The sequence below is a fragment of the Poecilia reticulata genome, chromosome 6 (genome assembly GCF_904066995.2).
Source record: "Poecilia reticulata chromosome 6, P_reticulata-male-v2, whole genome shotgun sequence".
Classification (NCBI taxonomy): domain Eukaryota; kingdom Metazoa; phylum Chordata; class Actinopteri; order Cyprinodontiformes; family Poeciliidae; genus Poecilia; species Poecilia reticulata.
The window spans coordinates 19,832,465-19,857,510 of NC_088835.1; the positions used below are offsets into that span (position 1 = coordinate 19,832,465).

The 25,046-nt window shown below is 40.2% G+C and overlaps 2 protein-coding genes and 1 pseudogene across 4 annotated transcripts in view; 2 read left to right on the forward strand and 1 right to left on the reverse strand.

Annotated features, from left to right (window-relative positions):
* Positions 1-4,055: 4,055 nt before the first annotated feature.
* On the reverse strand, positions 4,056-6,372 carry LOC103466035 (zona pellucida sperm-binding protein 4-like; annotated as a pseudogene). The gene is made up of 8 exons (XR_014087897.1): positions 5,689-6,372; positions 5,422-5,514; positions 5,112-5,240; positions 4,850-5,039; positions 4,585-4,774; positions 4,447-4,499; positions 4,382-4,408; positions 4,056-4,232 (listed from the first exon to the last, which is right to left on the reverse strand). The product of XR_014087897.1 is annotated as a zona pellucida sperm-binding protein 4-like (transcript).
* A 731-nt stretch (positions 6,373-7,103) lies between these two features.
* On the forward strand, positions 7,104-10,679 carry LOC103466036 (zona pellucida sperm-binding protein 3-like). Its single transcript, XM_008411334.3, has 8 exons — positions 7,104-8,373; positions 8,490-8,608; positions 8,800-8,903; positions 9,280-9,457; positions 9,569-9,686; positions 9,772-9,854; positions 10,233-10,429; positions 10,546-10,679. Exons 1-8 carry the CDS (start codon positions 7,963-7,965, stop codon positions 10,605-10,607), a joined length of 1,272 nt encoding a protein of 423 aa, XP_008409556.1. The 5' UTR covers positions 7,104-7,962; the 3' UTR covers positions 10,608-10,679.
* Positions 10,680-12,314: 1,635 nt separating this feature from the next.
* The window catches only part of mapk8ip2 (mitogen-activated protein kinase 8 interacting protein 2), a 33,064-nt gene continuing 20,332 nt past the window's right edge, over positions 12,315-25,046 (forward strand). For both annotated transcript variants that reach the window (XM_008411331.3, XM_008411332.3), the window contains exons 1-2: positions 12,315-12,818; positions 23,051-23,156. In XM_008411331.3, coding sequence (XP_008409553.1) covers positions 12,754-12,818; positions 23,051-23,156 — 171 coding nt within the window. In that variant the 5' untranslated portion in view covers positions 12,315-12,753. The remainder of the gene's footprint in view (positions 12,819-23,050; positions 23,157-25,046) is intronic.

The window sequence follows — 25,046 nt, forward strand, 5'->3', positions numbered from 1 at the left end:
GAAAAAGAACATTTTTCAAGTTTCACCTTCAAGCCTTCTCTCTGAAGCCGAGCAAGGACTGCTTCCAGACGCTCAATGTGCTGGGAGACCGAACCTGAAAACACAATGATGTCATCCAAATACAACAGAAGGGACTGGCACTGCTGGTCCCCAAACATCCTCTGCATGAGACGCTGGAAGGTACTCGGTGCATTACAAAGTCCGAAGGGCATACGGTTCCACTCAAAGAGTCCAAATGGTGTACAAAAAGCAGTTTTTGACTTATCCCTTTCCGATACAGGAACCTGATTATACCCACTCGCTAAATCTAGGGTGGAAAACCACTGGGCCCCAGAGAGATGGTCCAGGCTTTCCTCAATGCGCGGCAATGGGAAAGCATCCTTTCTCGTCTTGCTGTTCAACTGACGGTAATCCACACACATACGTAGGCTGCCATCTTTCTTCCTTACCAGAACGATGGGAGACGCATAAGGGCTACTACTCTCCCTTATTACCTGGTTCTGCAGGAGCTGATCGATGTGAGACTTGACAGCCTCGTACTCTGAAGGAGGAATGCGCCTGTACCTCTGCCGAACTGGAACCTCATCCAACAGGGGAATGTCATGGGAGACCAGGTTAGTGCACCCCAAGTCACCTTCATGAACTGAAAAGACAGAGCTGTACTTTTGTAGGAGCAACTGAACCTGCCGTTGTTCAGTTTCTGTTAATGGTGACAAATCAACAGATTCCACCAGGCTCTGCTCAGGAGCAGAAGCTACCTGAGAAGAAACTGTAGCACAGGACCATACTTCGGTCACATCAGGAGGCAGGCTGACCACTTCAGTTCGACTCAACAAACCAAGGCGAGTCCGGGGATAGAGTAAAACATCAATAGTCCCCACATTTACGACAGGAACATAAGCAGTGCCATGCACGACATGAACGAGGCATGGCGAGGCCATTAAGCCAACTGGCAAACCAGACTCCAGGGGCTCAAATAATAAAACCTGACCAGCAAGTTGTTCAGGGCAGGTTGCAGCTACAAATTTCAGAACCCCACCATGTATTCTCACTGCTCGAGGGCCCCGGACCTTAATAGCACCGGCCAACAGGGCTGGGGACTTAGTTGCTGCCTGATGACACTGCTGAAGAGCCTCCACAACTGGACCAGGAGACTGAGTTACTGAAGGCAAGTCAAAGAATGAACCACCATATGTTCCAAAAAGTTCTTGGTAGATGCGCTTAAGTATATTCATTCCCAAAATGCCAGGAACAGAAGAACCCACATTAGTGGGATCCTTCACCACCAGAATCCCACAATGCGGGAGCACTTTGTCACAAAGATGGACATCCAGCTCCAAGTAGCCAATGTATGGGATGGAAAGACCATTGGCAGCCCGGAGCTGCAACCAATGACACGACCGAAGGCGATCATGTCCCAGTAATGCAAAGTGTTCCTGAAAACAGCTCTCAGTGATTGTTGACACCATGGACCCTGTGTCCACTAAACAAGTCACCGAGATACCACCCATAACAACATCAATGACCGGACAAGATGCCAACAATTTTGACGCGGCTACCGGTTGTGAGCCTGCTATTCCCCCACCCGAGTTGTGGCTCAACAGCTCAGTGGGTGCTAGTTTTCCGCCTGACTAACATTAGCTAGCCCCGCCACAGAGTTAGCCCCAGCACGGACCCGCTCACCATCACAATCTCTGGCAAAGTGACCCGACTGTTGGCACCTGTGGCAGATCACTGCACCCGGACGAGGGGGCCGCGCCCGTGGTAAAGAGGTCTGCAGAGAAGCAATACACTGGGTGAGTTGATTGATCTGTTCTTGTTGCTGTTTCAACAGCTCCCTCAACTCACCAAGTTCAGAGCGGGCAGCAGCAGGTGGAGTTGGCCGAGAACCGCCATACACCCCATACTGCAGCCCATATGTGGATGGAAGAGAATGGCTACGTTCCCTAGCGCCACCTGGGAACCCTTGCCTCTCCCACCTAATCGCCTCCCCACGCACCTCCAGCAAGGTCGCATCAGGATGACCCCGAACATACTGCTTAAGTTCCCGGCGGAGAGCACTGTCCAACACATGCTCTACGAACTGATCACGTAGCAGAATCTCAGCATTTAGCAACCCATCAGGAGCATTCTGCTTCACCGGTTCCATAAGGGCCATCAAAGCTAAGGAAAACTGCAGCAAGGTTTCCCCCTCTTGCTGCTTCCTAAGAAAGAAAGCATGCTGAAGAGTTATATACGACTCCGCACAACCATACAACTCCCTCAAAATAGCCAAGATTTTAGCTGGGTCATTCCTCTCTGCACTGGTGCGATACTTTATCTCCTCTCTGGCTTCCCCCTCTAAATGATCAAAGAGAAAGAAAGCCTCGTCTGCCGCGGACAAATGGCGGGCCCGAATACATGATTGGGCCTCATCAATCCACTCACTGATCCCAATGCCAGTCCTACCACCGAACATGGGACACCGTCGGTCCCTGGGCACAACAACCAACCGCTCAGCAACCACAGCACCAGCAGGCATGACACCACCAGCCACAGCCGGGGAAGCAGAGGCACCCGGCAAACCCCCAGCCGTCACATTCTGCTGACCCACTCCATCCACCGGCCGCTGTGCCACCTCCATGCCTGCAGGGGAAGACTACCAAAAAGAAAAGGAAAAAAAAAAACAAACAGGAAAAAAAAAGAAATCTTGAGACCACAGGTAAGTTCTCCTTTGGGTAGCTACTGCTGCTTTGTCTTACCACACATGAATAAAACCACAAAAAAATTTAAAACCTGAAACACACACATACAAAACCCAAAAAAAAAAATCTGTGTTCAATGGTGAATCCTGCCAGCAACGCCAAATGTGACCAGCAGGTGGAGATATCTCTAAAAAAAAGTAACAAGAGACACCAGAACACAGATTTAACAGTGTACAATACTTTATTAAACAATTATCTAAAAGTTCTTTTTAAAACACTTCTTTTAAAATCCAAGGCATCGGGCTCACTACTTGGTCGCCGGAACCAAAGAAAAAGGAAACACACAAGAAGGGACAGACAAGATAAGGTTGTTCCAAGAAAACAAGCAAACCATGCAAATGCAACAAAATAAAGCAAGAAAACAAAAGAACATGCAACACAAAAGAAACAGCACTCAACAGAAACAAATGAATACTTCAACAAACGGTAAAAGAAAATACTTCAAATGATGGAACAAGTTGTCGTCGTCTCTCCAAGTGCCCTTCTATGGGGGCCAGAGGAGTAATGCCCCGCCCACCAGCCCGCCCAATCCACAACAGGCTCAGTGGAGAGCGGCCAGAACAAACAGCGACAAGACAAAGCAGCAGAGCGTCCAAAGCACTGCAGCTCCCAACACTCAGTTGCCTGAAACAGAAAACCCATTAATGCTAAGTACAAAATAAAATAATCCAGAACTAAATGGCAGGTAGCTTACCCAGGGATGGAGACACAGCCTACACCAGGAGGGAGCAGATCAGCAGGCGAAGACTAGGCAGAAGCCACACACCACCACAACCTCCAGCCGCGGCCGGCAACGCCAGCAGAGCCGCACTGCGGAAACGCACGACAGGTGTAGCACCCAACAAAACCAACCACGATCCCAGCCCGGATAGCAAAATGGCACTTACGATATCAGACGAGCAAATCAAACACCGCCAACATGTAGCCGCCAATTGTGCAGACAGTGGAGGAAACAAGGGCACACACACACCTCGCAGCGACTTACCCAGCTTTAAAGGCATCTGCCCCGCCCACCAATCAGTGGCGCGCCTCTCGCCACACCCGACGCAAAGCGTGGGGGAGGGTGAAACACCATCCCACCACAATGTTAATACAACATGTGGCAGCTTCTGTCAGGACTCTGTCTTTACTGCTTTTTTTTAAACTCTTGCACAGAAATCAAATAAAAACCATCTAAAAGATTCTAAAACTATGTGAATAAGCACATTTTTATGAAAAGCTTCAATATGAAGGTTTATTTCTAATAACTTGTTTAAAAAGTTTTTATGAATAATTTTTTTTTTTAAAGTACAGAATCAAATTCAGACAACATAGTGAGCCAGTATAATGTTTATTTGAAACGCAGTTAATTTTTATCAGAAATTGGACATGACGATGAAAATGCCATTCCGATGACATTACTGAGCAGTTGGTGTAGTGAAGACAACTTTCTTACTGATAACAGTGGTCTCTTCTCTGGAAAGAATTCTGGAGGAACCGGAAATCTGTCTGCACAGAAAAAAACACTTAAAAGTCAAACAATAGTTGATTAAAATAACTTCATATTGTGTACAGTCATTTTAACCACAGTTAAAATTGTGTGGGATCAGCGAGGCAAATCCCACACAATGCCTGTACTTGAAAATGTAGTAAACTACTTACTTTTCCTGCTGCAACGTAAGCAGGAAAAGTAAGTAGGCTTCTGCAACCAGCCTTCTGCAACCAGCTATTGGTTGCAGAAGGCTGGCACACAGCAGCATCACAGGGAATATACACCTGGAGGACAAAAGTAGGCTGTATTTATTTATACATGGGTGAGTGGATTTAAAAGTGATAATATTTTTTTGTACTACTCTCATACCTTTTCATGGAGCGGAGTCCATGCTGATGGATCTGCAGGTGCCCTCTTTCTAGGATCAGAAGCACCACCACCACTCACAAAAGTGAACATCTTGAAAACAAAGCATCTGTAGTGGGTTGGATATGGCAGTCCAGTTGAGCCATCTAACGGGATGAGGTTTGTTAGGTAGTTGTCATCACAGCAGGGGCAGCTGTAACAAGAGAAAAGAGAAGAAAATGTTGAAATAACAAAGGTTTCTTAAAACTCAAGCCTGTCACCATCTTACCCATCAACAAGCAAATCCCACTGGGAAAGATTTTGAAGGAAAGGACTAGTACTTGTCCAGCATCTTCCAAGAGTCAAAACAATTGGATCAGTTCTCTCCAGGATTCGGACCTCAACATATACTGGGTCTCTGAGAACCTTTGTGACAGGTTAGACAGCATCTGTGCAGTAGGAAGTGTAGGCTGCGGGCTCTGTATTGACAAAACAATGGTTGGAATAAGCTATAAATAAGCCAGTTTGCAAAACTTATTCCTTCCACTAACCTTCCAAACAACCTTTGCTAGCAAATACACCATTTCCAATCCTGAGCTCCACTCGCAGAGGTCCAGGTCCAACCTCAATGACCAAAGCTTCAACAGAAGTGCCAAATGTATCTGCATTGGACAAACAGCCTAGAAAGAAAAAAGAAAATTCAGTGTGTAAGCTGAATGAAAATTCTCATTTGTGAAGGTTATCCAGTTATTTTCAAATAGTGGATTTTGCCAAATTCTTGAATTTTTGCCAACATGTGGTTGGCTTTTGGTCCAAGATTTGGCTTATCTTTTAAATAAAAAAAATAATAAAATGTCATACTTGTATTGACTGTCCCTGGTAATAGTGCCATAAGGTCCAACAGCAACTTCATAAGAGTACATTACATTCTCAGACTATAACACCGGGTTCATCCTGTGGCAAAATGGCAAGATAAAAAACAAAACAAAACAAAACAAAACATGAGATTAAATGACAGACAATATAAGGCTTTTCAGGACCCTCAAAGATGCTTTACATGAAAAACACTTGCACATGCTGACATGCACATATAGCACATTGAAAAGCGGCATGAGCTCCAAAAATTGCCGTTATGACAGTGCCGCAGGCAGTCACTGGGAATTGGTAAATGGCAAAAGCTGAAGTTGTACCAATAGGAGCACAATTTGGACCACCTCCAAAGCTGAACGAGTGAACAAAGTAAGTAATGCCAGAGACGCATTTCCATCTTGCAGGAACGATCGAGGACGAGAGAACCATGAAGAGAAGAGGGGTGGAGGTATGAGCATGAGGAATTTGAGAAGTCTGCGAGGACAGAGATAAAATAGCGGTAGATAGGAGCTGAGAAAGATCTGCTAAAGAGGGTGCAGCCAGTGGTGGTAATACGACCCTGCTCCCACGAGGGGGAGCTGTCGGTGAGCGAGGAGGTCTCGCTGCCGTCACCGGAAATGACAGGAGGAAGTAGACGCCGAGTGGAAAAAAAGCTGGAAGCCCGGGGTGTTCGGATGACGGTGATGCTGTTTATTGAGAACCTGAGGATGAAAGCAATTGGAAAAGTCTTAATGGCTGAAAGGAAATCATTTGTCTTTCAAGGAGCGTTGGAGGCGGGCGACAGTCCAGGATTTCAGACGTTGGCGTGTTGAACGAAGCTGAAGTTATGTTGAGAGGTCTGGAGAGGACCGCTGAGATGTAGACGGGTTTACGTTCTGAGGCTGAGAGGCTCGGGAATGGGGTTGAGGTCCGGGAGAACGAGTTTGACGAATACCACCACGACGCAGTCCGCGACCGCGGGTTTGAGATGGTATTGAAGGAGAGGGATGAACCTTGGTCGGACGAAGAACTGCTGGAGATGAAGAGTGAGACTGGCTTTGAGGTTCAAAGATCACGGAGCGCAAGCGTTTGGAGCGCGAGGCTTGTCTCGAAACGTCACGAGAGGAGTTTTTTTTTCATCAAATGAAGAAGTCGTCCGAGTCGGAGGGGTTGAGCTGAATTATCAGGGCATCTTCCGTGGTGAGTAGATTCTTGATGAACCAATTTTTTACGAGTCTGAAGTGACGAACGTAACGTTAACTAAACGTAACAGACAGATGAAAAGGCGAGCAGGGTATAAATAGGCAAATAAGCTACTTGGAAAATTAGAGGTGTGGTTTGGGGCGTGGTCCTGCTCCTGAACCTCATGGTAATTACACCAAATGGTGACTTCTGAACTCTTGCTGAGTTAAAACATGTGTATTGTTGTTTCTAAATGAATATGAACTTGTTTTCTTTGCATTGTTTGAGGTCTAAAAGCACTGCATCTTATTCGTTATTTTGACCATTTCTCATTTTCTGCAGATATATACAACATTTTTGCTTGGGATTTTGGCATGTTGTCAGTAGTTCATAGAATAAAAAAAAAAATCAATGTTCATTTTATTCAAACATATACCTATAAAAAGCAAAATCAGAGAATTGATCATTTTAAGTGGTCTCTTAATTTTTCCAGAGACGCAGACAGATAGAAGTGTGTGTGTGTGTGTGTGTGTGTGTGTGTGTGTGTGTGTGTGTGTGTGTGTGAGAGAGAGAGAGAGACAGGCATATACTGTTGTGTTACAATATAATATTACAATGGTATGAATTAATATGATGAATTAGTTTGTTCCTCAAATCGATTATTTGTAACTGACCTTACTTGTTTTTATTGTACTTAATTATTATTTTAATAATAAAGACATAAATACAGAACAATAAATATCACAATAAATAGGTAAAGGAAAATGTCAGCTTTCGTTATTTTCTCTACTCTTTCCCAAATGCCATTTTTGTTTTTCTCAGTCTTTTTTTTTTTTTTTTTTTTTACGAAACCAACACCTTACGATAGCTCCTGTACTTGGCAGGTGGAAGCAACACTTCTTCACACTGATCATGGTTTGGGGGTTATTGATTCCCTTTAACAAAATTTGATTTGGCAATGCACTTTGGTCTGTTTGCTTTGGGCAGGAATACCTAACGCTGGGTCACGCTGACTTTTTCTGACCTGTTTTTAATTTCAGTTTGCCAGTGTTTTTATGTGTGTTGTTCAGTCCAAGAGAATGTGCTTCATAAAAATAATAATGACCTTGTGCTCAGTGTATATATTTTATTGCCATAACTCTTGCCTAATCTACTGTCAGTTTCAGGGGCTGTCGTAATTTTTGAGCCGCATAATTTAAGTGGTCAAGATCCATCTCTGTAGCTAAGAAGAGGCAGGTACATGTGATGGGGGCAGGTTAGGAGGCGGGATTGTAATACAAGTAAACAGACTCACTCTATTATAAAAGCAGGTGCACAATTCCATATTCTCTAAAGCATCTGGTGAACTCCTTGATCCTGAAAGCCTTGATCATGAAATTAATTGCCATTTGCGTTGTGGTGCTGGTCTCTTTTGGCAGCTTCTGTGATGCAAAACCTGGTATACCATTACCTCCCAAACAACCACTTCAGCAATCCCACCAGCATTTGCAGACTTTTGAGAAAGAGCTCACCTGGAAATACCCTGATGATCCCCAGCCTGACCCCAAGCCTATTGTGCCGTTTGAGCTGAGATATCCAGCAACGGTTCCTGCTGCAACCGTTGCTGTTGACTGCAGAGAAGCCATAGCTCACGTGGAGGCCAAGAAGGACTTGTTTGGCATCGGGCAGCCCATCAACCCAAGCGACCTCGTCTTGGGTAACTGTCCACCTACTGGAGAAGACCCTGTCGCTCAAGTGCTGATTTATGAAGTCGAACTGCATAAATGTGGAAGCCAGCTAACTGTAAGAAACAGATTTTTTTCTCGAAAACAAAAAAAAACTGTCATAGATGTTTATTAGAATTTTGTAAGATATGTTAATGTTTGATCTCTAATTGGTTCAATGCATGTCTTTTCTAGACGACAGATGATGCTCTGGTCTACACTTACTTTCTCAACTACAGCCCTTCAAATTTGGGTATTACTCCAATTGTAAGAACCACCCAAGCTCCTGTGATTGTGGAATGCCACTACCCAAGGTGGGTAGAGCAAAGTCAAAGAGTTTGGTGACTCTAGATGTAACATACAACCTCTAAAGAAAACTTAGAACTTACTAAAGGTTTAATCCCCAATCCCATTTTGAATAATTATAATTTTTGATGCAAAGGGCACATTGGTCTGAGAATAATTGTTGAATTCTACATTTTAATTAAATTATTTTCCCCTTCAGGAAGCACAATGTGAGCAGCCTTCCTCTTGAACCCGTGTGGGTCCCTTTTTCTGCAGTTAAGATGGCTGAGGAGTTCCTGTATTTCACTATGAAACTTATGACTGGTGAGCTTGACAAAAATTAACACAACTATTTTAGCTGTGCAAATTACAAAGCCAAATACAAAGATAATTGTACGTATAAAATTGGAGAAATTGTAGCACTTGTCGATGTGAGGTCACATCATCTAAAAGAAGAACCATCTCTTCCTTACAAATTGAACTGTTAGCCAATAGTTTCCATCAATGCCATCTGCAGAACAAATGCACATCAATTCGGCTGGTTTCTGCTGCCAAATGTCTACTAAGTTGTTGCTAGGCTACACTGCATGACTTCAAATGCATTTAAGTTGATCACAGATTGTGTTCTGATAAATGTGTGATATCCGAGAACAAATCTATTTAAAAAAAAAAAAAACTATCATTGCTAATCTTTGCACAGATGACTGGCTCAATGAAAGGCCAAGCTACCAGTATTTCCTTGGAGACCTGATCCGTATAGAGGTCACCGTCAAGCAGTACTTCCATGTACCCCTGCGTGTTTACGTGGACAGATGCGTGGCTACCCTCTCACCTGATGCAACTTCCAGTCCCTATTATGCTTTCCTTGATAACTTTGGGTAAAGTATTACTTACAGTTACGAGAACTTGTTCACAAGAGCAGTAAAGGTAAGTGTAACATGGAAAACAAATTTGTTACTCTTCATTTGCTTTATTTTGCATGAGTGCAGGTGTTTGATTGATGCCAGGATCACAGTCTGTGACTCAAGGTTCATGGCTCGCACTGAAGAGAATAAACTTCAGTTCCAGTTGGAGGCCTTCAGGTTCCAGAATCCTGATAGTGGATTGGTAGGCATCACTCAGACCAAGACAAATTATATATTTTTATATTGTACCATATATTATTAACCCTAGTCCTCCTTTGCTTTAACAGATCTACATTACCTGCCACTTGAAGGCAACAACTACTGCCCATCCCATAGACGGCCAGCACAGAGCTTGTTCCTACATTAGCGGGTGAGTATGCTTGCACACTTAATTGGACTCAATATAGTAATATAGTGTTTTTCTATTCCTTTGACCACTCTTTCCACTTTACACTAGAGTAAATTTGCTCATTTGCACTCACCAATGCTCACACATTCATTCACAAGCACATTCGGCAGCTTAGTGTTAAGTGCCTTCCCAGGGGCACATCAGAGGAAGAAGCTGGAATCAAACCTTCAACTTTTCAATTGCAAGGCTGGTTTCTGCTGCCTTGCAGCAGAAACCAGCTGCAAGGCAGCAGACGAGTTTCTCGTCATGGAGAAACTCGTCTTCTCCATGACGAGTTTCTTCGTCATGGAGAAGAAACTCTTTCCGCTAATCTGCAGTCGCTGACATTTCTGTCCCCAGATGGAGAGAGGCTAGTGGAGTTGATCCAGCTTGTGCTTCTTGTGAGTCTGGTGATGTGATATCGTATACTGCTCCAGGAATTACATTCGGTAGCCCCCTCGTCATTACCAGTGATGGTGGAGGAGGACAACAAACTCCTCAAGTCCCTTATAATCTCCCATTTTCAAGGAAAGCTCGTGATGTGACCCAACCTGAACGTATGTGCTTTACAACACTTTTTCTGAATGACATGATTTTGTCTAAACAAACATTACAGTAACAGATCAACCATGATTTCTGCATACCTACTGGCTTTTTTTCTTTTTTCGTTCAGTTTTGGAATGGGAAGGCGATGTCACTCTGGGTCCCATCCCCGTCATGGAGAAGAAACTCTGAAAAGCAGAAGTGTCGCGTGATTTGCCTCTATATAGCCATGAACACCAAAATAAACAGTATCATTGGTTCATATCTCTGTCTATGTTATGCTCTTGTCTCATGTCAGCTGTTCTTGAACGTGTAACAACATCCCACTCAGTCTCTTAAATCAACCTAAAATTTCAACAACTTACTAAAAAAATACGTAATTTAAATTAACTTCTATGTAATGTCATTGAGTCCAATTGGGTCCATGTGGGTGGACCCAATGTGTCCAGCACGTAATCTGTGACTTTCTCCATTTCATGAAAAATAAAAATCGCAACTAAGATGCTTGTTTCATTAAATCTTTTCCTTCAAAACAGAATACCTAATGTTCAATGAAAATAAACAAGGAATAAAATTGAATAGTGGCATGCTGTCCATTAAAAATCTAACTGAATAACTAATGGAACAATAAACAGATTCACAAACATTTTAAGATTTGAGCTTTCACCTTCAAGTACTACTTTTCTCCAGGTGCCGTCAGAAATAATAGTCTTGACAAACTACAGATCTAGTCATAGATAGATAGATAGATAGATAGATAGATAGATAGATCATCATCCACAGGGGGAAATTCAGGTTCATTATAAAAAAAAAACAGAAAAACAATTTTTTTTTATTTCACTTTTGAGTTTTAGGTTCTCTGTTGAATAGCTCTCGTGAGCTCAATGAACGAGTGAATAGATATTTACTGACCTCGTGTGGCAGAAAATGTGTATCGTTTTGTTTTGTGAGGTTCAGCACCACTTGCAATGAACAGCAATCAACCAAAAATGCTTATTTGATTATTCAATCAATACATTAGTTGAGTTAATTCAATTAATTTATTAAATTATTAATAAATACATTTATTGATAAACATTTTTTCTAATATCACTTATTAATAAGTTAATAAATAAAAAAATCATTTGGAGCTTATTTATATTGATTTATCTTGAAAAGCTAAATGCTTTAGTACCTTATTCTGGTTCGTATTTTGAAAACTAACATTTTTATTTACTTTATAAAAGGTACAAAAGGTCGTTCTATCTCTTTACAACTGCTTTGCTAAACACAATCTCCAGAATTTTATGAATTAGTAATATTGTAGGAACACAATGTATTGTCCTGAGGTCTACTCAAAGGTATCACAGTAAAGTACTAATTCACACCACTTTTGATACCTTGTAAAATAAGTGAATATAAATTACCTAAAATATCTTGAGAGTCAAACTATGGAAAAGTTAGAGGGATCTACCATTGCAAGATGCGGTATTTAGTCTTTGCAGTGTGCTACCATATTATGCTCGTGGTCTGCATTAACAGCATGTGAAGGATGCTGTCTTGAGTACTCAAAAAAATAAATCTGTTGTGCTTAACACCTCCGTCTCCAGACCTAATCATCTCTCTCTCTCTTTTTTTAAATCAGGAAATGTCACTTTAAACGTTTGTCATGTTAAAGAAGAAGAAGAAAAAATAATAATCTCATCTTAGATTGTTTTCTGTAGCACAGTTTGGGCTCAAAGCCTACCCTCCTTCTGGGACAACCTGCTCACGCAGCAGCGACACTGACGTTACATTGTCTCTCCTCCTCCTCCTCCTCCTCCTCCTCCTCCTCCTCCTCCTCCTCCTCCTCCTCCTCCTCCTCCTCCTCCTCCTCCTCCTCCTCCTCCTCCTCCCTCCCTCCCTCCCCTCCCTCCGCCTCTGCCTGTCTCCGCACTGCTGCCCCCCCTTGCTGCTGCTGGGTGTCACAGGCAGCATCACGGCAGCAGACATTTGGCGAGCAAATCGAGGACTGCGGTCAAACCAGCTGCGCGCTTCATGCCTCCCGTGGACATTTCGGGGAAACACGGGAAAATCCGCGGCGTTGCACGCTGCCTCTTAGGACCCACTTTTTGTATTTTTGTATTTTTTGGCTCCCCTCTCGTCCCAATTGTGCGTGGATGCTTCACTGCAGATTTGATGGTGCTGAGCAGGCTTGTCTGATTGTGAAGGCTTGCGGCCAGGCGGGCATTTGCGGGGCCGCGGAGAAATACCCCGTCGTCCAGGTTTTCTGCGTCCCTCCTCTGCCCCGTGATTGTTCATGGACTGCCGCTGCGCTCCGTGATTTTCTGCAGTCTCTTTGAGTCATTTGTAGTAGAAGATGGCGGACAGGGCTGAGATGTTTTCTCTATCCACTTTCCATTCCCTCTCTCCGCCTGGCTGCAGGTAAGAGCTTTCACCGGGAGTGACGGTAGAGCGATGATGTGACAGGGTGATGAAAAGAGCGGAGGGGAAAAAAATAACGACACACAAGACGGCGTACAAGAATGTCACTTTAATGCAAATGACTGTAGGAAAACACGCATTTTTGGATTGGTTATAGATATTTGGAATAACCTGCTGTGTGTATAGGCCTGCTAGTGTTTCAGCCCCCCTGATGCTGCTTCCCTAGCAGCGCTGAATGACTTCATGCACACTTTCTAATATTTACTTCATCGGCACGTTTTATCATCAAACCTAAAGTGTGAAACAAAGCACAGAACAAAACCTATTGCAAATGTTAAGATTCTAAACTGTCGCGACATCCACCCGTTTGCGCATCCTCTGTGTGAGGCCCACGCCCTGTTGAGTCCAACCCCAGCAAGGGCATGATGCTGAACAATGATTTACGGAAGTCACTCTGATGATGATGCTGTTTTAAACGCGCTCTGCAACAAATCTACAAGGTTTTATTTGATCTTGCCTCAGCACAACAGGAAATAGGATGAGATCTGTAACTTGCAGCAGTTTCCATGAAACAACTAAAGCGTTTTGTTTATGGTGAAAAGACACAGACCTATGCTGTCCATGTTGTTGATCGCATGAATGGGAGCATGGGTGAGGTCGTCCTTATGCTGTCCATATCAGATTTTCTTTCTCTTCCCCCACACCCCAAACAACCAAAACAAATTTCTGAACAGTACATTTTAGTTAGGCTTTAACTAGTTTACATAGTCTCAGTTCTAAGCCTGTTTTGATTTGAAAAGTTCATAATACAAAAATAAAATTAAACAGACCAACAAACAACCATGCTGTAAAATCCAATTTGTTCTCTTTTCTCTTTATGCTTAAAAACAATATGGAAACTCACTGCGTCAGAAAACATTAAAATGTTGCTTTTACTAAGTAAATGACAAAAAATAGGTGGTGGGCCTGGAAGCTGCACTGCTCTGAAAAGGCCAGAGCACATGTCAAAGTAGGGTCCGTCTTGAATGACTACACAGATGAAGCTTTGAGGTCTACTTTTTCACCTTAAACATCTTAGGACTGATTTTAGTTACAAATTAAAACGATGTTTCAGAAAATGAAAACTTTCTTCACCGTCTCCATCTCCTGCTGCTGGAGTCAGAATGAATTGTGGCAAACTGGCTGATCCACACTGTCATATAATACCTTTTCACATTACTTCAAAATAACTTAACACAATTTTATAACTTTTGACCTCAAAAGGCCCTCATCTTATTTAAACTAAGTGTTTCTTATATCTATGCGAAATTATTTCTTCTATTCAAGTCAAGCTTTTAACTTCACAATACATTCAAATGCTTACAGGACTTATTTGAGTGCTAGCAAAAGCTTGAACAAAAGCAAGTTTAACAATTTACAGTGCGTATGCCTCTGTTTTTGCATTCTTAAATACTGTGTTGCTCATAAAGTTGGGTCTCTTCTCATGAAATTTGTGTAACAATGCAAATAATTTTTATAGATCAAGTCGTTCTCCTATTTACTTGGATTCCCACGGTAGGATTTCATCCAGGGCAATCAGCGAACAGGAGAAGTTGTGAATGATCGCGTTGATTTTCTGCGCTGTTTTAGAATTGTAGTCTGTTTTAGCAACAGCAGTGGAGGAAGTGAACGTAGCCATTCAGTCCGTTTTGGCCACTCATCCAAATATTGATTCAACGTTAACAGCCGCCTCGTTTGGACTGGCACTTCTCTCTTTGCAGTAGAGGATGGTTGTTTACAGCGCAGGCAATTTCCAGCCAGCTCCATAGCGTCGAGTTGCCGCATTACAAACGTCACGGACAAACGTTAGCAATTGGGTAACATTTAAAACTTCCACACTTCAAGAAAAATAGTTTCTTAGTAGCTGAGATCCAAGAGCCTCTGTACTAAACAAATAGCGTGGAACAAGGGGCTGTTTTTTTACCAGGCTAATCAAGTGTAGATCTTTTCAAAATTTTGAAAATGTAACCATATGCATTTGAAGTTAAGGTTTAGTGTGGAGTAAACATTTTGTTTTATGAATCGTAAAATGTACACTTTAATAAATCTCAAATCAATGTAGAATAATCCAGGTCATGATTTCTTTGGATTAAAAACAATAAAAGATAGTCCATAATTCCTTTAAAAAAAGTGAAATTACCCTTAAATATAGAGCTAAATAAGAAATTTTGACTGATTTATTAGTCTCCGGTGATATATGAAAGAGCCAATCTCCGCTTCATTGCACTGGAGGTGTGTACTTAGACTTGAATGGCTTAATCATTGAGACAAGAATGAGTTCTTGTGCTGCCAACTGATAGGATGGCACCCTGGGTGGTGTGCCATATCTCTAATTTAGAAAATTTCCACTGTTCATATGCTGCAATACGGGTTGCAGAGACTTGATTGCAGAAAGGACTGCACGTAATAGTAAATTAGGGGAAAGAGTATGATTGCTCGTATTTGTCAGGAGTCACTGATACATAAACTGCCTCAGGATCTCATCGACCATCCCTGCTCCCACATGGCCCATGGATCTACAGAAACAATCACATTAGCCAGTCATTCCTGCTGGGTTTTCAATCCAGGCCATGTACTCGTGTGGGATTAGCTCAGTCTCAAAGATGGATCATGTAAAATCAATGTGACTGACTTTTTTCCTACATGTCGCCCACTGACCATAAAGTTCAAATCGAATTGTTGGGATCAATATTTTAGATTTGCAGCTTTGGCAGGAAGCCAGAGCAAGAAGTGTATCACATAGCTATTGTATCAAAAAGTTATTTTATACTTTCTACCTGTGCATTCTGCATGTGACAGAATCCAGATACATGTAAAGGTTTTCTCATTTAATTTTCAGAGTAACATATGTCAAGGTTTTAAAAAGTTACAAAGTCAAAACTGCTACACGACACCTTCATTAAGGCTTAAAGGCACCTTAAACCTTATTATTTCTAAGGTTTAAGTGCTTTTGCTGAGATGCCAGAGAAAGGTTTTGCTCGCTGCCTACCAATCCCCTTCCACCACCTTTGCCTTGCACTGCTTGTCAGCTGGCTGAAAGAAAGTTGTTATATTTGCTTACAACAAAGACGAGTTTAACTATTTGGATATATGCCATGTTGTGAAAAACGCGCAGTGTGGTAACTAAAGAACTGGCACCTTTATTTGCACGATCTTGCAGATATATCGATATCACTGCATATACTATGTTAATATCGCATATGACTTTTTGACATGGATATATACATTTCAAATGTCACAAATATACATTTTGCATGCCAATAAGATATTCTCCTGGAGGATGAATTGCATGTTACCTGTGTAGACGCTCACACCTGGCACAGATGATAGCGCTCAACTTGCTGAAGCTCACAAAGAGAAAAGGAAACACGAGGAAACTAGGAATTTATCAAAGCTGAATGAGTGACAGTCATTGCAATATTTAGCAAGGGCATTGCCATTAGATCATTTTCTAATATTGTGCAGCGCAGCTGTCACCCATCACTCTAAGTCAATGCTGTTGTAAAACTGCAATTTTCAAGTCTATGTAGTAAAACCAAAATAAGAAAAATGAAACTGTTTTATCTGAGCCCAAGGTCACAATTTTATGAGAATCTCAAACTGGCCCAGGCCTTTTCATATGTATTTATTCAGCCGATCGGATTCCCAATCTGTCAAATTTTATTTTAGCGTTTGTTTTCCTGTTTTCATCAGAGGTGTTGGTGGTGTGGTAATCTGCCTTACATAACCCTGACTCTGTTCCCAGTCGGCAACATAATCCTTTAAAGGGGCCATCATTTTCCTGAGCTGCAGAAATTTATGACAAACGGTAATTCCTTCTGCACTGAGGGAAACCTCTTTTTGCTGGAAGTTTAAACCTTTATAGATGAGTTCAGGTCATTTATTAAGGTTTTTTTTTTTTTTAATTTGTTTTTTCAATTATGTATAAGAAAGAGACCCCACACTGTGCTGATAAGAAAATTTATACTTTCTGCTCACAGCAAAAAAAGAGTCTGTAGTGCTCTCGGTTGTGGTAACTCTTTATTTTGTAGAAATGTTTGTAAAGAAAATTGCTTTTATTGTTTTTTTTTTAAAATGTCCCCTGCAGTGCTTTAATAAAGGCCTTATTGTGACACCAATCCTAGGGGCCAGTTCCATGTCTTAGCATGGGGAAAAATGTATGTTGCAGGTTTGGGTAGATTAGTTGAAGCAGCATTGAGAAGATAACTAGTTATCCTTGTTTTTGTTAGATGTTAATTTAGATGGCCAATAGTATATTTCAATCAGATCCGATTGAGTGAGGTTCAAAAACAGCCTTAAGAACTGCGTTAGATGGTGATGCTCATTTCCCCTGTCCTCCATTTACTACTTTTACAGTTTTGAAAGGAGAAAAACTGCAATTCATATTTCACATTTGGGATGTTTTGTGAATATTTTTTCTGTCATTGTTTTTATAGTATGCTACTGCAAGGAAATGCCGCTGCATGACTCCAGTAGCCATCAAAATGTCAGAAAGCTTTTTTTTAATTTTTTTTATCTGAGTCATAATTTCAAGTCATATTAATTCTGCGGTGTATTCGGTAAACTTTACATTATTCTTAAATATCAGCTATCCAGTAAACTTAAAACTCACAGCTTGTTCTGAGTCTGGTGGAGCAGTACTGGGAAATGTGTAGTATTTCCACAAACTGCGTCCTGATTTCTTTTACTCCAACCCCTTTCAGTGTGAACCTCATGTTTATTAACTGATGCTCTACTTTTGCTTTCCAACTCTTTGAAGGCAGCTGGCGAAAGCTGAGAGGGGGGTTGGGAGTACTGGTGGGTGTGGTTACTATGGCGTAAGAAGCTTAACTCAAATACAGATTCATTTTAGCCCTAATGCACTCCATCCCTGCCAACCCTCCACTGTCTCTGCATCCCATTTTAAGTGTTTTTGTGTTTCCCATTTCTCTCCTTGTCTCTTCGATATTTCCTCCTGTCGAATAGCAGTTCAATAAGGACCGTTAATTTGTCCATGATTTATTTTACTTGTGGATGACGACGCTGAGTGGATCCCTAGGAACTGCAGCGTTTACATCACATTTCATGATTCCACTAATCCAAATCCAGATCAATCCACATGGTATCATCTGTATCCTGGAAATGTGTGCATCATCATCATCATCATCATCATCATCATCATCATCATCATCATCATCATCATCATCATCATCATCATCATCATCATCATCATCATCATCATCATCATCATCATCGCCACCTTTAGCTCAACATGTTGTGATCTTCACATTTGGCTCAAACACAGACAACTGAGAGCTCTTTATCAGGGTGAAGCTATGACTCATTCAACAGTGATGTGTGTGTGTGTGTGTGTGTGTGTGTCCTTACCAGAACCAGAACAGTCGCTTAAAAGTCAGGGAAAATGATTTTATTAATGATTCAGAGGTAACTACATCGAATATCTGTGGCCTTTAAAGATGATGTCATAGCGAAAGAGGGTCTTGTGGTTGAAGTGAAGCTTAATTACAACAAAGACTGTAGTCTCTGTGTGTTTTTACTTTGATACTGTTATCAGATATGTTGCTATTCTTCATATATTTTTGTCATTCATCTATACTGTATGTGATGTTTTATTGGTAGTTATTCATTATAATTCTTTACTGTGACAAAGGGTGTCAAAATTATAAGTGTGAAGAGTGAGGATTATAAGACTGATGCTTGCTGCAGCTAGCATTAGCCATTATTGATCGCTCTTCTAATGCTTTTAGAACTGCACTGAGAAACTGACTGGTTGATGGACTTTTTTTTTTTTTCTGAGAACTTCCAATTTTTTATTTTTATTTTTTTGTAAATCTCTGACTTGTCAGATTTAATGTTGGGAAGCTCCACTTTCCTTCTAGGAACTAATAGATTCATCAAATAAACAAAAAACGTAAAAAATATAATTCTAATGAAATGTGTCCTTTTCTTTGCCAAGATATTGAAATATTAAAACATGATACACATTACTGAACAGGCTTGTTAAAATAAAAGAAAACACCATCCAGCTGATTTGGAATTTCAGTTTATGTTATCTTGACACTTTTATATATATATATATATATATATATATATATATATATATTTAAATAAGCATGTAGATCTTTGTTCTTACAAATATTAGAAGCAGTTAGGTTTTGCAATTGTTTTTAGATAAATTCATGTTTTATTGCCATAGCAAGTTAGAAACCTTCACAACCTTTATCTTGATAGCTTTTACAGTTTTTTTTATGCAAAATCACCAGTGTACCAATTATTTGAAACTCTTAAAATTTGTCTAAAATAATATGTGATTTTTACTTGATTGTTTTCCTTGGATTATAAATACAAGGTGGCAAAAATACAATTTCTCCAGCTGCTCTTCAAAATATTGTGCAATTCATGTGTCTCCGATCTTTATGAAGGTGGGAAATGGATACAAATGAAAGGAATACTCACAAAAAAATTTCCACAGCAAATGGAGCTATGTCACACAAGTTTAAATAGGGTTCATTTTGCCACCACTCAGTGAGGAGGAAGGCAGTGGGTGTCAAATAATAACCCAAGTGCCTGGTTAGAGACCGTCAGCCAAGAGGAGCATGTTGGGGTTGACTACTCTCCCCTAAGACTATTTATTGTAAGCCTTTAGTGATGGCTCTCCATATTAGTGCACGTCTTCCAGAGGGGTGTCAGCACTTAAAGAGGTTACTGTATAACTCCACTCCGAGACATCCAGGCCACCGTAGCACTTTTCTGTGATGCGTTAACTGACAAGAAGAAAAGGGGAAAACATAAATATATTTATGCGAAGGTGCCCTATCAAGCGAGTCAAACTGATTGTCCCGCTGAGCCATCAATACATCAACTGCAGCTGTAAAATATCACTTTTCATGGCTGAAGATTATACATTTAAGCCTAAATGCCGTGAGCCCTAAACGGTTTAGTGAATTTTTTTGCACTCTCAAATCAGTGTAGATGCATTGTCTTAAAAAAAAATTGTTCTCATGAATTTGTAAGTAAATGATAAATGCATCAAGATTTTATAACAAGGATCCTGTGAGGATCTGAACATTATATAATGTAGTTGAAAAGGATGCAGATAATGAAAATGTAAATAGTAAATAGAGGCAGTTAATCATAGCTGCTTCTAAACTGTTGTGTTAATGTAGCCTGACTTATTTCAGCCAGATGGAGATTTTTTTGCTTCAATTTAAAAGCAGAAAAAGACAAAGACAATAGGGGTAAATGAAATTAAAACTTATTGCTGCTCTAATGTCAACACTGCACTAGAACTGCATCATTCCTGATAAGTACTCTAGTCCCCACAACTCTTTGGAGAGGATTTTAGGGGAAACTTTTGGTCTGGTTATTGCTCTGTGTCTGCAAAATTTACTGACACAGATTTCTAAGATTTTGCCATACAAGGAAAATGGGGCCACACTTTACTGTGACAATCAAACAGAAAACAAAATTGTGCCTGTAAACAAGGAGGAGGTAGAAGTTAGAGAAGACTGGAAAAGAGAGAGAACGAGAGTAAAGATATGAGAAAAAATTGACAGTGTTAAAAGGCTGCCTGTTTTATGATTCTCTATGAATCTGAAAAATGACTGTTTTTCAAAAGCAGTATGTGTCTCTGGAAGGGACAGTTTTTGCCTTTATTGTTTCTTTTTCTGCACCTCTTCTTTTAATTCAAAGCTTCTGATTTCATAGCTTAATGAATCATAGGAATATCTGCTAGTGCTTATTCATTGCAACGCACCCTTCCACACGTACACCTGTACTTATAAACACACCTTTCCTGAAGGGTGTTTAGCAGCACCCTTCTTTCATGAAATATAGTGAAAGAAATTCATGCGTTTTGATAACTTTTCTGCATTGCTTGCCACACTAATGTACCACAGTCAGTTTGAAGATTTGCTCCACCACATTTTCGCCTGCTTTTATTGCAACTTCTCTGCTCCACGCACACTTCTTTGTTACACGGCTCTATGTTCTTGCAGCGCAGTTTCTTCCTGTCTTATGAGGAAAATAATACATTGCTACAGTTAACGTTGGATCTAAATTTTGGGAACCATTGAATTTATCATATTGCTTAGGACAATATAGATAAATTGCTCTGCTAAGTCGCAACAGAGTATACTGTCGTTTTCAGGATCACTGTAGTCAACGACTCAGTGCTTCACCTGGTCTTCCTTTGGTAGACGACTCAAATTGCTATTAAAAGATCGACTGCATGTGATTGTGTTTGTAATCCTCGGATAAGAATCTGACTACAGTTGGCTCCGCCCATTTGCAGAATTTTCTGTCGAATGTAACTCCTACATATTTGTGCAAAATTCACCTATATGCTGATTTTTTCTGAACTTTCCGTCAAAAAGATGTGCTGCGGGAAGATGCATCTCTGCCTGCTCACTATAGAATTCTGCTGATCGAGTGTTTCACTGCATATTTGTGTACTCTTCATGTCTTTGTGTATCTTGCTTAGTTGTGGATTCAAATTATGTTTGCGAGGAGCTATAGCATATACAGAAAAATCTGTTTTAATTAAATACATGTAATCAATTCATCTGTAGTTCTTTAAATAAAAAATGTCTTGTAGGTTTCGTGACAGGGAGTGTATTTTGACTTGCCCCATATCCCAAGTGCATGAAAGACATGACGTTTTTAATGTGTTTGTGATATGGAAACACTTTATTCAACAGTTTATTCTTCTAGGTAATAAACTGGAAAAAAAAATCAGATTTCTTTCTGCATTTGACCCGGCGATTACCGGTCACAGCAGATCATGATAAGATTGCCATTTTGATCTGACTGGTGCATCATTAACTGGCCAGCACTGAATGTGACCGGAGTAAAAAAAACAAATACAAAAAAAAAAAAACATAGCAAATGTAAGTTTGATGTAAGATGTTAAAAGTTCTTAAAATTTGATTTAAATGAAAAAAGCAATTATTTCCTTTTTTCAGTGCATTTTACTCTCTCTGATAGAGACTGTGACAGAGATAAAAGCTTAGTCGCCTCCTTTAATAAGCTGACCAACACTACAGCTACAGGTGGGAGAAAACTCTCGACACTCCTGCACTTTTTCATTCAAATGACTTTTAGGAGCAAAAGTTCTGACTACAAACTAATATGGCTTTGAAACATTATCTTTTCAACATCTTTAAAGACCTGTTAAGTTATCTATGCCTATTTCCACCAGAAGGGGATGCACTTTGATTTTTTTTTCTCTTTTAGCAATTTTGTTCCTTCTGATCCATGAGATGTAATTCAGTAACCTCATCACCCAATTCTCTGTTCTGGTTTCCTCAGCGAGTCGCATGTTGTGTTAACTGCAGCATAGCCTGGACTGTCTCCCTAATTGATCCTGAGCAACATAAATTGAAATGGAAAAATATATATAGATTGCCATCAATATCTTTATTTTGCCCCCTGCTTTTTCAATTTAATGTTTCACCTTCACATATATCAGTGTACCATCATCTCCTCTTTGAGCACTGTTACGCCGTGCGGACATGGAAACCAATCTGACAGGGAGATCTAATCTCGCACCTATAGGTAATATGTAAAGAATCCTCTGCTTTGCAGAAAAGCTGCATTGCAGCATTTCCTTCAATTCATTGCAAGGCAGCTGCTGCAGACTTGGGGAGGCTGCTGGACGTAATGAAGCATAGATGAAATAAAGCCTACACAACCAAACTTCCTTTGGCTCATTACAGGGATGTAGTCACTCCCCTGCTGTGGAGCGATGGTGCTAGAAAAGAAAGTTTACAAACTTTAACATGGAACTTCTAGCAATTTCTTACCCAGTAAATGTGCAGCATTCACTAGTACTCTGTTACAAACTCTGTGTGCTGCTGCCGGTCTTGGCCAGGAGGTTGTTTTATTTTTTATTTTCATCTCAATGGTGTTTTAATGATTAAATAAAGGTTAATAATAAGAACTAAACTGCTATCGATCTATCATGTAGTGCACAGTTACTGTATGTGAGCGTGTATTGGGGGTGCTGTGTAAATTTAAAATATGTGACTTGGAAAGCCACTAAGTGAGAGCAGGTTTCACCTGAAACATGGTTTGAGTTTGGAGGGCACAAATCAAACAGAACGCTCTTCTGAAAAGAAAGAACCACTTAGCTGTAATCAGAAGCATTTTTCACAAACGTTTCTTAAATATTGTCTCCTCCTGTGTGTTTCTAGGCCGTCCCATGACATCAGCCTAGAGGAGTTTGATGATGAAGATCTCTCCGAAATCACAGACGACTGTGGGATTGGACTCAACTATGACTCTGATCCTTATGAAAAGGTGATACTCTGTTTTATGGTTTTCTAGTTACTAGCATTTTACACATTTTGTGGAATGTCTCTCTCACATGTTTTATGTGTAATTTATATTTGGCCTTCATCAAAGCAAAAAAAAAAAACAAAAAAAAAAACTTCTACATGAGTAAGTTTTTGACTCCAAGAACAAGAGCAGTGACTCACAAATCTTAAATAAAACTATAATTACTCAGTTACATTAGAAAGATAACTGGCAAAGTATCCATTAGTAAAAAAAAAAGGATAAACTGTTGCTGAAGTGGCTATAAGGGATTGAAGAACATTGTTTAACAATGCAATCTCTAAAAAAAATGCGGTAAGTTACTGCTTGGACTCCAAAAATTCACTTTATTTCATTTTTATTCAAGGAAATACTTCTTGTAGTTTACCCACTACACTAAGAAGTCGGAGAAAAAATTTATTTTGGCAACATTGAGGTGAACGCAGGTTTCATCCTGACTTGCGTATTTTCTAATGCTTGTATTTACGCTAACATATTTTTTTCCCCCAAAATCTTACGGGTACATGTATAAGCTGTCCATAAACTAAAATTAAAGCCATGTGTTCTGCTATTTTTCCCGCATGATTTAATTATTAATGTGTAAATTAAAGTAAATGGAACTCTCTGAAGCTGAGCTCAGGTTTAATGGGGAAAAGGCAATCCTTGGTATTGTATCATCTTAGGAGAAATAACACACATAATTAAGTATTTATTAAAACTATAAATAATAAAAAAGGACATCTATAAGCATAAATTAATAATAGTTTGGGTTTCAGATCTGTGGCTTTGAAACAAAGTAGCAAACTCAGTCCATTATCCATTTTTATTTTGTGTGATTTTGCAATTAGACTTCAGTAGTCCTGCATAGATTAACATTGTCTCCCTCCTATTCAAACGTCGCACCGTTTTTCAGCTGACGGTCTGGCCTTTTTCCGTGGCCCGGAGCCAAGCAGGGACCCCCAGCTTCTTCTCACCTTGCACTTGACATCAAGGTGGATTAATTTTAGTAGCTCAATAAGATCCAAGTGTGTTGTTTTAAAATTTTGTAGAAAGCGGCCAGTGTAAACCTCCTAAATATTGAACACAAGACTTTTTGAAAACTATCAACAAAATCTTATTCTGTAGATGAAAAAAACTCAATAATTTGTAGGTCCGCAACTTCCAGTAGAGTTTTGACTGCTCTTTAAGTTGCAAAGCTTAACAGTTACTAACTGCAGAATAATTCAGCATCATAGAAGTAGTAGACAGTATTATTAAAAAAAATCCAATTATGTTTGAATTGCTTTCCCTATAACGTGAGGCTGAGTTAATTTTGCAGATGTGATAAATTTGCAAGGATGTTGATATGTAAGGTTTTATTAAATCAGAATTGTATTCAGGGGTTTAACCATTCAACGTCCAAATAATGAAACTTGGGGCTGACTTCAGAGAATGGCTGGCAAATAACGAGGTTACATTAATACAGTTTTGAAGTATACAGGTTTTTTTTTTCAAGTTTAAGGTCTTGTTTTGGAGTTTTGAACAAGCTGTGGACAATCAGGATTTTTTTTTTTTAATCTTAGTAATTGTTCCGTGTTACCAGAATGTAGTTGGGAACAATTATGACTCAAAAATGTATTTTATAACAAACTTGCATAAAAAGCCAGTTTTACTAAAAATTGTCTACACAAATATGGTAAGAGAAGCCAAATTTAAGTAGGCACACAAAAAGAAACCAAACTGATACTAAAGGAAACTGTCAATATCGCTGAAATTTAAAATGACTAGCTATAACGTAGGCTAGCTACGCTACCTGGTGTTGGTTGCACCACAAATGCAAATAGGAAAGAAAGTGTTTGCGACTTTTAGTCCACTAACTTGAAATTTGGTCAATTA

Bases quoted from the DNA above. Each gene is read 5' to 3' on its own strand.
- LOC103466036 (XM_008411334.3), top strand. From the start codon at position 7,963: ATGAAATTAATTGCCATTTGCGTTGTGGTGCTGGTCTCTTTTGGCAGC. The intron at 8,374-8,489 runs GTAAGAAACAGA...TGTCTTTTCTAG, and splicing joins AATGTGGAAGCCAGCTAACT to ACGACAGATGATGCTCTGGT. The intron at 8,904-9,279 runs GTGAGCTTGACA...ATCTTTGCACAG, and splicing joins CACTATGAAACTTATGACTG to ATGACTGGCTCAATGAAAGG.